Source organism: Lipophrys pholis (genome assembly GCF_963383615.2).
Source record: "Lipophrys pholis genome assembly, chromosome: 10".
In the NCBI taxonomy this organism is placed as follows: Eukaryota; Metazoa; Chordata; class Actinopteri; order Blenniiformes; family Blenniidae; genus Lipophrys; species Lipophrys pholis.
The window spans coordinates 7,315,438-7,331,509 of NC_137640.1; the positions used below are offsets into that span (position 1 = coordinate 7,315,438).

Below are 16,072 nucleotides of genomic sequence, written 5' to 3' on the forward strand. Positions count from 1 at the left end.
GTTTTGACACTGTGATGGTCTATTGTACTCTGCCAATGTCTCACTGTGTTAAAATTCAGATGTATTTCAGCCTTTTCAAAATGTTTTCACGGTTTTTAGTGGTACCACATTATTGGTCATCTGCAAGTCCACTCACATTTACGGTCATAAATCGAAATAATTAAATTGTGGATTAATGTGGCCAAACTTAATATTTGAGTGTCTGGCCTCACTTTTCTCAGAGTGAGAAGCATAGCCATCCAGAAGCAACTGAAAGTAGAGACAATACTCCTATGGACTGAGAAGAGGAGTTTTGGCATCTAACTGGAGCGCCCCTCAGTCACATGTATAGCGATACATCGCTATACATACGATAGCGATACATACGACGCCCTTGCTTCTCTACTTTCCTCATGGCTGCTACGATCCCGCAAGGGCAAAGTGGAAGAAGAGATGGATGGATGGATGAATAATGGCAGCACTCTGTTTTCATTAGGACACAGTTGAGGTGAAGAACTGCCTTCAAATGTGCAAAATATCATGTTTAACTTTAATGACATGGCCGCAGGTCAATCTCATTACAGCATATATTCTTGAGTTTCAAGATCAGAGGTATCTGAAAGAGCAGCACGTTCACATGCAGGTTTTTTTTATTTTTTATTTTTTAAGTCACATGACTGGTGTGAGATCATTTCTCTTCAAAGCAAAGCCACAGGTGAAGACCAGCTTGTTTGAATGACCTCAGAGGTCTTGGACTTTTACATGCAGTCGAGTTACATCACACTGATACAACACAAGTTCAGTCGTAATTGCCGGAGCTTCATTAACTTGGGAGAATGTATTACCAGGTATGGTTTTCTGAGCTGCCTCAGTCTGTTTGTAGATGGACTGCCTTGGTTGTGAAGTGAGATGTGTGACTGAAGCTCACTAAGTGGTAATTATCTATGGTGTGTGGATAATCTCTGCGGCTCCTTACGGGTAACATATTCCGGTCACGTTTCCGTGGCTAAGATCGCACTAGAGGGCAGAGTCGCTTGGCTCTTTGATCATAACAAGGCAGTTGAGAAATGTCCTGATTTACCCTGCCTTGATCAAATAAATCTCCTTTTACCAAGAAGAGCGGCCACCCACGTTTGAACAACTTTATGATGCCTGGAAGTGAGTGTGTGCATCGGTGCTGTTACATTAGCGTATATGTGCAGACACATATATCTGAGGTAGTGAAGGAAGTAATGAGTGCCTGGGTACATGTGGGTTTGTGTGTGCAGAAAGACAGAAAGATATCCTCTTACCACACTCCTTTGCGGGTTCATCAGACCAATCTTTGCAGTCTTTCACGTTGTCGCACACCTTGCTGCTGTCGATGCACTCCCCGTTCTTACAGCGGAACTTTTTGGGGCCATCGCACTTTGTTACTGCGACAAAAACATATTTTCACGGTGTGTACACATGTTTTAATTAGGCTGGGTGAAAATTAAAAACAAAAAACAAACAAACAAAACCTCCCATTCCTTACTCAATCTCGTCTGTATCACTTCACACAGCTTAAGTCAAAAAGAGCAGAGTACTTATTCGCTTATGGGACTTTACTAAAGCCCTGATACAACAACTTTGGCGGTAAGCACAAGCATTGGTTAAAAATGACTGTGGATCTGGTGTGAATAAAGGGTTATTTACACATTTGCCACAACCTGTAAGAGCCTCCAGCAGGAGAAAATAACAAGCTTTGTTGATACTTTTAATTGACATTATAGGTTTGGATAGCCAATCTGCAAGTCTACAATGAAGTGTAAAGTAATATTAACATACATGAGAGATGCAATACAAGTTTCATTGGTTGATTGTGAAGCAGATCTTAGTCTGTGGAGTCTAGCAGGAGGGTACGGTACGGCAAAGTGCACCCAGACCCAACTCTGTCGCGCGGTCACACAAGAGAAAGTACGGTCAAAATGTAGGCGGGGTTGTGAACGACGCGGGGATGCTTCGGGCGAAGAATGCGGAAGCGGCCGTCTGAGTAGTTCTCTGTGACGCACGTAAAAAACCTGTCCCACCCCGCGAGGTCCCAGCACAGAAAGTGCGGTGGGACCACGGCTTAAATGGACCAATGATGTAATGTGACAGGCTTCAGCAGCACTGCATCCTTACAGTGCATTGTAAATGATTTGCCGATTGGATGAATCTCTGCTGCTGTTTTTAAGCCTTTAGACATTAAATACATAGGCTGTCTGTCATTCTTAGCTGGGGAAGAGAAAACGTCACAATAATCCAACATGCATTGTGAAGGATTTTGCTTTCCACACTACATTGTTGTGGATGTTATGTTGTGAAATATAAATCACTACAGCCAAGTCAAGCATGTGTTTTTTTGTTGACATCTTTTAGTCTGATGTCACTGTAAGCACAAAGCAAATCATACCAGAGTGCTAACTTGTCTTTTTTTCCCCCAACTGGGCAAGAAGACCAAGGAACAGCAGCACGAGTGTGAGCACTGCCTTAGTGACAGATGTGCCCCAAAGAGATACTGGCTGCATAAAAAATGCATGCATGGCTTGGTTTGAACTACTCCAGAGCCATGGGCAGCGGCACTCCCTTGAAAGAGATCCCAGTTTCCCTGGAAAGCACTGAAAATGTGAATATGGTAAAAAGAAGATGAAACAGTTTAGCAGATGCAATATCCAGTACCTGGTAATGCGCAAAGCAACGCATGCGATTTATGTGCTCCTTATCTGTGCTGCCATATGCTGCGAATAGTTAGAGTAAGTGAAATTATCAGCGTTGCTTCTGTTCAGGAGTAAATCACACTTTCAATACACTGGAGTCTGAATTGGGGTGGAGTCGGGGTGAGATTTAAGCCAGAAACACAGTGAATCTACTCGACTACTCTGACATTGCAGTATCTTTCAATAGTCCCACCACTCCAAAGACTCTCTCTCCTCTTTGGAAATATTCTGATTAAAATTTCTCAGGGGAAGAATGAACCAGTACAGCCATCTGTGCTGCTATCTGAGAATCTGGTTTGACAGTGTTAAAACTTCTAATTGGACAACCTCTTGTTTGGGGAAGGGAATCTAACGGGTTTGGCTTACAAACAAAGTTTTGTTGGTTAGATTTTGAAGCTCAATCGCAATATTTGAACGAGACACCAACTTTTAAGTTGAGACAAATGTTCCCGTCTTCCTCTGCTCAAGTTCAATGGCAAAAAGGTTTTATTTATGTGCTTATTTGACACTTACCGTTGACACAGCCGGCTTCATCACTGTAGTCCGGACAGTCGTGGACTTTATTACACTGTTTGGTGCCGTGAATACAGGAGCCGTCGCCACACTGGAACTCATCGGGTCGGCATGTAAACAAGGCTAAAGGGAAAAAAAACAAGACGCAAGGTAAAACTGTGCCCTTACATTATTAATATTGTATATAAGGGATTTATTATGTCATTTATTGGTTTTAAAACTGTTTATTGAACTGATAATTTATTGCAGTTAGTATTTTAAAACGCAGGATAGTTACTGCAAATTAAAAGTAACTTGGTAAAGTGAAATTTTTGTTACTTTAAAGCGTCTTTTTTTTAAATTAGGCCTAAATTTAACAGTTGACTTAATAAGCAGGATGGAGAGAGAGAGAGAGAGAGAGAGAGAGAGAGAGAGAGAGAGAGAGAGCAGCTCTACAGCTCTATGTATAACGAGTGATAATCCCACCAAACTTAAGTAGCTGCGACTAATGTTTAGTAATAGTAATCAGCTCTTATCGTGTTTGCATCAAAAGTAGTTTTGTTTCAGTAACATTCTTTCCTATCTTTTCTAACACATTCAACATATGGCTGCTCTTTTGTATAAAATCATACAAAGCTTGAAGCTCATTAAGCAAGTATCATAAATCAAAAACAGCCCAATTGTTTCCTCCTAGATTTTGCCCACAAAGACATATTTATCTGTTTTTGCATCAAGTCAGCTGGGAGTGCATTGCAATCTAACAGTAATCAGTCACACATAACTCTGACTTTTCATACAAAATGCCATATCCAAGAAGAGAACTAGGAAGATATTCACACAATGTTTGAAGAAAACACCTATCCAGTACCTGCTGTTTATGTGCAGGGTGTGTATAGAGATTTGTTTGCTATAATGGCAGAGGGCAGGTTTATTTAACTCATTCGTCTTCTTAACTGGCTGTTTAATTATTCATGTGTTGTGTTTTGGAGTGGCTCTGCCAAGGGAATGGAGGCTAGACATGATCAATGACTGTGGAGCCCACAAAAAGAAAAAAAGAAAAAAAAAAGAAGCGTGGTACACAATTACTGTATCAGGAAATGTGGCATAAACCACAAGCCAGCATACAAGTGGGCTTGTGGACACCGTTAGGACTCACGAACTGGCCTAAGCTAAAGGCAAACCGACAGACGGATGTACACGTTTACGTAAAGAGAAAGGGAAGCAGCGTTAGACGTCGGTGTTCAAGAAAAAGAAATATGAAAGTATTAAAGCAAAACATTAATACAAAAATCTGCAAAGGGTGCAAGAAATAATCCTGTACCGTCACAAAGTGCGGTGATTCTTACAGCCAGATGATTTGGATATGAGCTCAGATAATTATGATAAATCCCCAGGATGAAAAGTAATAATAAAGGATTGCCATCTGCAGACATGTTGGCAGGGGAGAAAGAAGAAAGCCAACTTGAGAAAACGGTTTGACCAATTCTCATTTACATTAACCCCCTGTCACCGTTTGCGCAGTCACTTGTCTCAGCGTGTCCAAAAAATAACACAAGATTATTGAGACGGATGTTTTAAATGAGATAGGAGATAATGAGAAGGGGAAGGGTCCGTGGGAATGAGCAAAGCCTGATGGGATGGAGGAGGAGGAGGAGAGAACAAACTGCTTATACAGTATGCGATGATCCTCACATTTCTCATTTACATCGAAATGTTGCACCTCCCCAAGCTGTGCTTCTCCATCTCATTTACATTACACAGGGATCTAAAACCATTACATCTTGTTTTACACTGAACTCAGAACGCCCACTTTTGTTCGCACTGTGATGAGTCTGCACAACAGGCTCAGTCAAATACATAAAGTTCAGCGATTTACGCGCGCGAGCATGCAAGCACACGCACACACAGATATGTCAATATTTTAAGGTCGAAAACAGCTTGTATTGATGACTTATAGGGCTTCTGATACTATATCTGGAATGCAATGAGTGTCACCTTGAAGACATGAAGGATTTTAGAAAGTACTATCATCCCGGGTGAGCATTTGTCCATGCCTTGCAGTGCGTGCTTTGAATTTACACCTTCAAGTGCAGAACAAACCCTTCATTACAGTGTGATGGGTTCAGCCTCAGCCTGTGAAAGCGCTTGACAATTTGCATATTTGTGACAGTAAAAGCAGATATAATCTCCATGCATGTGTTTGCCAGAGTGCCTGCATGAGTCCCGCTGTGTGTGTGTGTGTGTGTGTGTGTGTGTGTGTGTGTGTGTGTGTGTGTGTGTGTGTGTGTGTGTGTGTGTGTGTGTGTGTGTGTGTGTGTGTGTGTGTGGTGTGGCAGCGGCACAGTGAGCTTGTATCATGCCTTTTGCGTGAGGCTGCTGTCATCTCACTGAGTGGTGTGTGGGAGTGTGAAGTGGAGACCAGATGGGGGTCTCGCTTGATGAAGGACCTTCACCTCCCACACATGCACACGCACGCACACACACACACGCACACACACACACACACACACACACACACACACACACACACACACACACACACACACACACACACACACACACACACACACACACACACACACACACACACACACACACACACACACACACACACACACACACACACACACACACACACACACACACACACACACACACACACACACACACACAAACACACACATTCCCAAAACACATGGAATCAAACGAGCAGATTCGCCTTCTACTTGTTGGGATCACATGGCTGCAAGGCACCGAACACATGAATCATCAAGATAAAGTTAGTATTGATCTTTCGTCAGCCATTTGGTGTTTGTCACTTAGCAGTTTAAAAGACACACACACACAGAGACATCATTCTACAACACAGCATTAATGTTGACATATATCAATCACCTTCACCATAGGCTACAGCTTGACAGTCACATTGCAACGGATAGATAGATTCGATTTCATTACAAGCAAAGGCTGAGTTAGTGACACCAAGAGCCCGGTTTTTTACTGCTCTACATTACAAAGTCAACGTTGTTGGTGCATTTCAGAGTGCCGAAGTTCTCTGCTATGATACAAAGTAGAGCCAACGCAATACAAAAACATTAGACAGCAGCAGGACGTTTTGATGGGTTGGGAGGAAATAGCTTGGAGTGATGAAATCTAAAGCTGTTTGGCACGAGCAAAGAAGATTCGGCTTTTTATTTATGTCTGCAACCCACATACTTAGCTCTGCTGTTCACCCAGCAAATCTACCTCACAAGCATAGCACAATTAAAATATTCTATTTCCACAAGACAGCAAAGGGACCACACCTCATGGGCACATAGGTGTTTGCAATGGCAGTTATACTGTTTGTTGCCGAGTGTTACAAAGACAATTTTAAAAGGATATTGCAGACAAGTTATAAACCCATGATGGCCTTCTTTGATTGTTAGATTGTAAAATTTTACAAATTACAAACCAGCTTGTGTCATTTTAGCTGACTAGTTAGTCAGATTTAGCTACATACGTGGCTGGCTTTAAAGGTGGATTATCTTATGAATATAACATCAACTCTAGAAATGCTCATTCTGGAGTAGAATATGCTACTTTCCAGGCTGGCACCTCATTTACCTACAACTAGTTCATTTTATCGTTTTTTTTTTTTGTAGTCATTACATAATAGATTTTCATAGTAAGGATGCATGAGTCAACTAAGTGGTGATTTCATGAGTCTGAACTCAAGCTGAAAAAAAAAAAGGCTGCTGAGAAGCTCCCATCAGAGATGGAGGTCAAAGAGGTAGAGGAGTACGCTTAGTAATGGACATTTAGAACAATTATTCATCGGTTATAGCACATTATTTTAAGATTTCCAGTGTTTTGTCATGTCTGATTAAATGTCATAGTTATGTTTTTGGTTTAAAACTGTACAAATCTTCTGAATTGGTCATTTAACATGACATTCTCTGCCATTATATCACTACAACAAATGCACTATTTTCCATTCCGTTTAAGGCACTCGTCATTACCCTTGTCCTGACACCTGAGCGAATGTCTTCTGATTGAAAATACAGTCTGCTATAGAATACTTTACAAGTGGCTCTGTTTGTTTTAATAAAGGGGTATTTCAACGGTGTGACTCTTTTATCACTTTTATTGGGTCTTCTAATCGCTCTGAACAACAGGCGGGTTTTATGGCGCAGGGGAAATAGTACATCATGCTGTGGCAGCACACGTTCGAAGGATAAATTTTGTCTATGTTGTATGCCTATTGAGCTTTTTTACACATTAATTTATCCACTCCAGCATCAGTCAAGGTGCGATAAAACATCCAGAAATAACTTACGACAGTTTGCTTCATCGGATTTATCCTTGCAGTCTGCGTCGCCGTCGCACTTCCAGTTCATGTGGACACACTCTCCGCTCCCGCACTGGAACTCGCCCACAGGGCAGCGGGGTTTCTGGGGCTCCGTTCTTCGGCTGCAGCGCTCCATGGACTCGTCCGACTTGTCCTTGCAGTCTGCGTCGCCGTCGCAGCTCCACAGGGCCGGGATGCACTCCGAGTCATTGCAGCGGAACTCGTGCTGGCCGCAGGTGGGAGCCGAGCATTTCTCCTCATCGCTGGCGTCGCCACAGTCGTCGTCGCCGTCGCACACAAAGATCGAGGCCACACATTTCCCATTGCGGCACTGGAATTCTTTAGAGGGGCAGGCCTTCGCGTCTGCGGCAGAAATGAGAGGTAGAAAAAAGAAGAAGATACAAGCGAATGTTTTAACGTAAAATAAAATCACTACAATCCATTCTTCTACCTTCTTACACACTGAATTAGCTGGGATAAGCTCCCAGCTAATAGAAACTGGGGAAGCTGCCCAAGGAAAAAAGACACTGTACAGTCATCGATTAACCGAACATGTCCTAGGCTTGAAGAAGGAAACACTGGGGGAAAAAAACTCACGCAGGCACAGGTTGAACATGCCAACACCTTACAAAATGATGTCATTCATCAAGTTCGAACAAGAAACATTTTTGCTGTGAGGAAGCAATGAACACCATTACATTGCTTCATAATCTTCATATTAACTCTATCCTTGAATATTTTCAATTTACACATTTCTTTCAACGAGAAAACGTCTTTCACAAATAACTTCAACTGATAAAACTCAAGTGAGCTGGTTCATGGCGCATATATTTGACTGATGTCAGCTCAGCAGCAGTGTATGTGGGAGTGGATTAGAGAACATGGGAGTGAGAGGACAGATATAGTTAACTTATCACTGCATTTATTCAAACTCCTTCAGGGGGCAATGTGATGTTTTGGCTCTCTGGAGGGGAACCAAACATAGTGTTGCTTTCAAAATTTCTAGAGCTAGCGAGCAGAGCTCTTAGCTCTAGAAAGCTTCTAGAGCAGAGGGCATTTCCTCAACTTCCTACGTCGCTCTTGAGCCTTTGCTGTCTGACAAGAGCAAAAAAAAAAGAAAGAGTTTGATCTAAAGTCAAACTGGTGGCTGTGCACCACGCTGAGCAGATGCTTTTAAAGCACACATACCTTAAAAGTCTGACAGAATAAAGTGCAGGAACAGAGGCGCAGATACACAGCAGCTGCGAACTAGCCGGGGATAAATAAGCCTTAAAAACAGCTAAACCTGCCTCATGAGAGAAGCATATATTAGGAATTATTAAATACAAGTAAACAGTCTACGTGCAAAAAAAAACAAACAAAAAAAACCCTTAGCCTGAATGCAAGCATTATTGCTTCAAAAGAATGTAAGAGATAAACATAAGTCTGACCATGTTTAGTGCAAGGTCGAGAGCGTGTGTGCAGCAGAAGTCTGCTGTATGAATAATGAGCAGAGTTGGGGCAGAGCTGCAGGTGCATGCTGCAGTGCAGAACCCCCACCAGGAGCGCTGGGTGTGTTTGACATATGTGCACGAATGTTTGCACAGGGATACCTATGAAAAATGAATATTCATGTCCACGTTCGTTTTTCATTCAGTCAAACGTTGTGACAGAATTGATCACAAAACAGGTGATATATCTATATATCCATATATTTTTATGTATTTTGGTTGAGGTTGTGTGTTGGTCCTGACAATCCCTGAAGTGACATTATCCAATCCTATCCAGTTTGGACGAATCAATTTGAGTCATGTCTTCAAAAAACACACTTGTCCTTTGAAGCGGCGCTTCTCTCTGGGCGGCCGACATAACACTTTCATGCTCTCTCTCTCTCCCCCTCTCTGTGTTACCTTCCCACACAGAGCGCCAAAGGGACTCATTATGATAATAGGCTATTGGATTCCCTGCTAGCTATTACTGCTAGCATGCTAATCACCCCCCACTCAGATCTAAGTAATTTAATTAACATGAGCACATAAACAACATCAGCACCATCCCCGTGGAAATTCAGGTGGTTAGGGGGTCGTGTGAGGTGTTAGTGCAAACAAACACTCGGGCGAAGTTATAAAGTGATTGTGTTCTAAACTTCCTGTATGGAAGATTATGCTTACAAAACAATCTAAAACACACTTATATTCATCCCGGAGGTGATAACATGTTGAAAGTCAGACAAATCGCCTTTTTGAATTCTTTGAGAAGGTTTCTTTGGTGAAGCAGGAAGCTTCTTGATTTAAATGTAAGGATCTCAAACAGTGATGCTTATACGGGACTCAAGTAAGCTTTTTTTTTTTTCCTCACATGGATATGAAATACCGCATTGTGAATTTTTCTCCTCTGTAGATTTACATCCACTACTAAGACAGACATCCGGCTCATAATTCGTTAATTGTTTTTTCTTGTGGATAAAGACACCTGCAAGGTTGAGTTGAATCCATTTACTTTCACCTACTGATAGCAGTAATTGGCTGGGTTCTATTGTTTTTCCACTTTGGATTGTTTAATTTCAGTTGTATCCTCGCAAGAAGCTGAGATTTATTTGAATGTATTCACATGATATCAAATTCATATTATATCACATTATAGAAGATAAGTGCATCTAATGTCTTTCAAAGCAATTAAACAAGCAATTCTCTCCATAATGCTGCCTTGTCTGTACAGCAAAATGACCGTCATAACAGCTATCAAAACTTGGGATCGCTCAGCTGTGCCACACAGGCAGTAAAGGACGCTAAGCTCAAACTGAATTTTCTCTTCGCTTGACTGAATATCTGCTCCCACAATGCAACAGCCCGACACGAGGCAAAGCGAAGAACATGGTTTGTATAACCTGCCACAGGGGAGAAGCAAAATCCATTGTGTATTGTTGGTATTTAAGCCAGTGTCCAGTCCCCGCTTACTGTGGTGCTGTTCAATGGTCCAAAAGTCTCCCTTTTAAACTGTTCTCAGGCTGCTTGTTACGTGCTCACTTGGATGCAAATAGTATTGTTCACACTTCCCAAAGGGACCGCGTCAACAAAGTAATTGCATCCCAGCTTGTTCCAACCAGACCAAACATGACAAGTGCAAAGAGATCAGCAAAACAAACGATAGTACATTTTTAACAAACTGTAAGTTAATTTTAAGGTTTGGGAGATGCCCTTCAAAAAAGTACCAACCAACAGTGCTTCAAAGACTGACAAGCCCGCTGGTTTTCGACTGTGCAGCAGTGAGACTGCCAGTGATGGCTCAAACTCATGGATTACAGGACTGAGAGGATGTGCTGCTAAGTCTTGATGTCAGATAGTGCAGGGCACCTTCAAAGAGATCATGGACTCTCGAGCTGTTTTGGCAGCATGTGAAGGACTGACAATGAATTCTGAAGGGACTCTCGTATTTTTGTAGATCCTCAGTGTAAAACCCAAAGTCAAGACAGGTATACTGTGGTTGCAGAAAAGCTCTGACCCACTATATCTACGGTACTTCTTTTGTCTGAGCCCTCTCATTTATCCAAATGGTTCCGTTGGGACATTCATTTTTTCCCTCTATAGCACCATATCCCTCTTAGATTAGTTATAGCAAATAAGGTTTAGAGTTTTTAATAATTTTAGATTCATTTTCAGTCCCTTTTAAGACGTAAATTAACTCCTTTAGATGGTCCTAAAAGCATATTTGAAGAATAATGACGAAAGCTGAAATAAACCCTCTGTTCCAGAGAGAATAATGTCTCCCACCCAGACTCCGCGGCTCTATCTGTGCATGTTTTATTTCTGTGGTTTTACTTCACAGCCAGCTCACAACTTGAAAGGAAAACTTTAGATGGTGGTATTTTCTGTAATGACTGTCCACTTTGTGAACTGCAATTAAACCCATTGCCCTTATAATGACTGCAATTTCCTGGTGCTGGAAAACCACACTTGGTATCTTTCTGGGCACTTACAGTGCAACACGCATGTGTTTACTAGTTTTTATGTTTATTTACTAGTGTTTATTAGTGATGCAAACCTATTGTAGTGGGATCCCGAAACCCGGTCTAGAGCTGATAAACTCATACACCGTTGGTCATAAAGAGCGAGCCAAACAGCAAAAGACGAGCTAACACAGCCAACAAAGAGCAATGATCTCAATGTCATGAGAAGGACAGATGATACCGCAACAGCCTCAGTCTTTGCAAGGACCAACTTCTCCAAAGTGCCTAAAACGACCAGATTTGTGCAGCTTTTAGTTAACTCGTGAATAAATAAAAGATGTGTTTTCAGCAGCAAAAGTGAACACTTTTGGACAGCACTCAGTTATTTACCATTTTCCACAGTGGATCAAAGAGCCCAGAGTGTGTCAGCTCTGAGTTACTTCAATCCCATGATCCTATCACCTGGATAAGTCAAAGCTGACACACGCACGCACGCACGCACGCACGCACGCACGCACGCACGCACGCACAAGGAGGACTCTGGCCGACCAGGCAGTGTCGCAGGCGTCTGTGTAAACCGAGGCCGAAACCAATTCTCAGAATCTGAGGAAGGTGAGACGTGTGAGGGGGTAGGGGCTCGTAAAATCCCATCGGTGGTAGATCCGCTGATAGATGTAAGAGTAAAAATCTCTGTTCTCACTAGAGAAGTGGAATCTTCAATAACAGACGGTATGAGGCTATAAGAGCATGCAAGGTGGTCTGCAGTGAAAGGGAACATGTTTTATATGTGGTAATATTACAGAAGTTGTAATCATTAAGTAGCACAATTAATTGTGTCTATTGTGAAAAGTGTTTCAAAATCATACTTCTCTGACGGATTTAATTGGTAAAAAAAAAAGAAAGAAAAACATCAACTTGGAGTTGAAGAGAATCAGCTTGTGGAACCCCGACTCTTAATTAAACACATCAATCCAATGGATTATTCTCCCACTTACAATTTTCAAATAGGTAATCAGTAATCTGTACCTGATTACATCTTGACAGTAACCTTCCCCCATTGGTGACTGTGTTTAACTTGGGGTCAAAGCTTTCTATCCATCCATCCACAGACCCACCACTGGACAGCTAATAGATGGAGCAGAGAGATAGGGCACAGCTCATTGACCTTGATCTGGAGGACAATTGAACCCTCTTCCAGCATGGAGGAGTAGACCACATAGCAAGCAGTTAGGAGCAGGCATGCACCCACACGCATGTGCGTGCACGCAAACCCACACACATAAAATGGATTTTCATGCCTTTCGGGGACATTGCATTGACTTACATTAATTTCCTGGAGACTTATTTTAATTACTATCTTCCTAACCTCAACCCTTTATCTAACCTAACCATAACCTTAGTCTAACTATTACCCATTCACAGGGCAGTCAGTCAAATACCTTCTAATTGAGCATTTTAACACTCTTTTGAGTCATTCCTAAAAAATTAATTGTAAATAACTTGAAATAAAAATGTCAGCAATGTCAAATGCAGGAACATATAGTTATTTCACACACACACACACACACACACACACACACACACACACACACACACACACACACACACACACACACACACACACACACACACACACACACACACACACACACACACACACACACAACTCCGTCCTCTACCAGGCAGCTTCTCTCTCTGAGTCACTGAGCTTAATGTTTCTGGAGCGAGGAATCCAATCAGACCTTGGTCTAACATGTCAGCCACTGAACCATGGTGGGGGAGCAGGAACATGTGCTTACACACAAGCACATAAACACACTATCTCACCTCACACACACACACAGGCCAACATACCTCTGTTCACAAGGTGTGTGAGCAGAAATGACAGCTGAGGATCAAAGATCAGGTCTCAACAATCAGAGCCAGGAATAAAATATGCACCACACAACCATTGTTAACACTACATTTAGGTGATGGGAGCAGCAGCACGCTCACTCCACAATCTGCTCAAAACAGACAGTAACACCTGAAGACATTTTAGTAGTGAGTCGGCTTAATGGGCCATATAGTAGACAAGCAACATGTTCATCTACTCTATGGAACATCAATATGTATGCCTTATCTTTCACACAAGAACATCAATAAACAAATCCGTGTTGAGTCAAGCATGCCTCATACTCTCTGATACATGAAGGCAATTGAAGGTGATGGATGGAAGGAAAACAAAACTGCCTAAAAAAAGGCAGAATTTGATCTTTACCTAATATTTATCAAATAGCCCAAAACTACTAGATCTACAGGTCTGTGTGAAGGTTTCAGCTGCTTTAGGTCTTTAGAGTTCTACCCATGATGCCATATCTTTAGGAAGGCAAGTTTTTATTCCTATAAAATTCAGTTGAAGGGCAACCTTGCATGGCGTGTCATGTCTTTGCTCCCCTCCATTCACCACTGAAACCCTAAGTTGGTAAAGGCAGGACTCCCCCAACCCAAGCAAAGGCAAATGTCATGTTATCAGAAAAAAAGAAAATGCCCTTTAAAAACACAATAGTCCTCAAAAGAAAAGAGAAAAAAATCAAAGATTATAGTCCTTAAAAATAAATAAATAAATAAATAAATATAGTGCTGGTGATGTATTCTGTATTTACCAGATTTGTTCAAATTGAAACAGCCACACAGCTCCATGTCCAGGTGATGCAGGTCTCGCCCACTTCGCCATACTGACTGCACAGTCAGTACAGAAGCTGGGATCAGTGTGCAATTATATGATAATACCGCTTCTTAGGGATACCGATCAACAAAATTAAGGCTTGTAGTTTTTTTTTGTTTTTTTTTAAATCTTGTGTGAAAGTCACTTTAAAATTATCAGGCATATGAATGAAAGGTAAAACTGACTCAAGCAATTTGATAAAGTGATCTCTTCTTTTTCTTGAACTCAACAACCCCACAGGAGTCAAGACAAATCGTCATGTACTGAGTCAGTGTTTTTAGGGGAAGGTGCCTAATGTAGCATTCGCTTATGCATCAGGCACCATTACCCTTGATATCAGTAACACAGCAAATTGTCAGAGGGAGGAAGAAGAGCGCTTAGTGTTGGCATCTTCGTAACGCCTGTAATGATGTTGTTTGCTGAGCAGGTTGGGGGGGGGGGGTAACCACAGACAGTGGCAGTTTTTTTCATTGTTTTGTTGAAACATATTTCCATATTGTAAACTGTATGTCTGAAAACATATACGAAAAGCTTCTCGCCTTGTGTGGCAGAGAGAATTATGATTTTTGCTCTTTACCATCATGTCCTGCGTTTTCATGGGGCAACTTGGCAAACTTGTGTTTTTCTTGAATTCACGTAACCACACAACGTTTCTTATCCAGGACAATGAGAAAATGTGGCATCAGCGTGCGCAATAGTGGTCATGGCATTAGCGATGCCTCGCACTTCCAATGACAGTAAAGTTTGACAACAGCTTGGTTGAAAAACCAGTTGACGATTTCAAAAATATCTTCCAAAGAAAAGAAGACATAAAACATAAATAATAACGAGCTAAGTAGCATTTCTTTTCTTGTTATGTCTCTATCAAGAGGCTCATGAGCAGCCGCATGGTTTACTGATTATTGAAATTTTAGTTTGTCAAACATAGAAAATGATAGTTTATGAATCCATCACATGGCTTTTTAAACATATATTTCCACCACACAAATATCAAATCACATGAGGTTTATTGATTAGCTTTCAATTCTCAGTGAGTCACCTGGGTCACATTGCTTTTAATGGCCGAGTTAAACTCACCAATAAATGTAGAGAATTCCTCCCACACACTCAAACATTATCATTGCATTGCAAATTACAAGTCAATGTGTCAGAATATTGGACTGATTCTTGTTTAAATAAGATAAATCTCTAGATTATACCTGCGTGCGCTTTTAGGCTCTTAGCACAATTCTGTCAGCATCCAAAATACTCAGGCAAATTAAGTAATAAAATTACAGCACTCCCACTGCATCGACACCATACGCTCTCCCTGCTAGAGACGTTATATTCACCTACACCTGCTAGCCTACACCATCAATGCTCGGAGTAAAAACATGTCAAAGTGTGTGTAACGTGGCTCCAGCGCCTCGGGAATCCGAGCAAAGATGGCAGCTCAGATGAAGAGAGAAATGACCCGAAATTCACTGAGAGACTGAGACTGTATCTGACCTGATTGGTATACATGAGAGAAGGTCTTCTCTTAACCACCTTCATGATGAGTCGGGACTATGGGAATTGCACCACACGCACACGCACGCGCACCAGGCCCAAAAGGGACGGCAAGGCAGGATATTTCAACAGCTCAATCACTATGCCGTCTGACAGTGCTGAATTTAATATTAACTCCCCCACATACAATCATAATAGACAGAGAGAGGGTGTGTGTGTGTGTGTGTGTGTGTGCATGCGTGCACAGGTGATGTGTGTTGAACGCCCTTGTGAGCCTGTAGGTGCAGGCGTGTCTGTTAACATAACGTGTGTGGTCAGTATCATTTGTCAAAGTGTTTCACAGAAGTCCTAAACCATTACATGGGGAATATGAAACGGGCATGGCTGCAATATCATGGTTCAGAACCACTTCATAGCTTATCGGTATTTCC

At 41.8% G+C, this 16,072-nt stretch overlaps 1 protein-coding gene across 1 annotated transcript in view; it reads right to left on the bottom strand.

The window, feature by feature from the left end:
• Nucleotides 1–16,072, bottom strand: part of lrp8 (low density lipoprotein receptor-related protein 8, apolipoprotein e receptor) — a gene marked incomplete at its 3' end in the record, with an annotated part of 184,217 nt that overhangs the window by 46,808 nt on the left and 121,337 nt on the right. The window contains exons 6-8 of the mRNA XM_080472772.1: nucleotides 7,510–7,884; nucleotides 3,213–3,335; nucleotides 1,272–1,394 (exon numbers count right to left, since the gene is read on the bottom strand). Coding sequence (XP_080328898.1) covers nucleotides 1,272–1,394; nucleotides 3,213–3,335; nucleotides 7,510–7,884 — 621 coding nt within the window. The remainder of the gene's footprint in view (nucleotides 1–1,271; nucleotides 1,395–3,212; nucleotides 3,336–7,509; nucleotides 7,885–16,072) is intronic.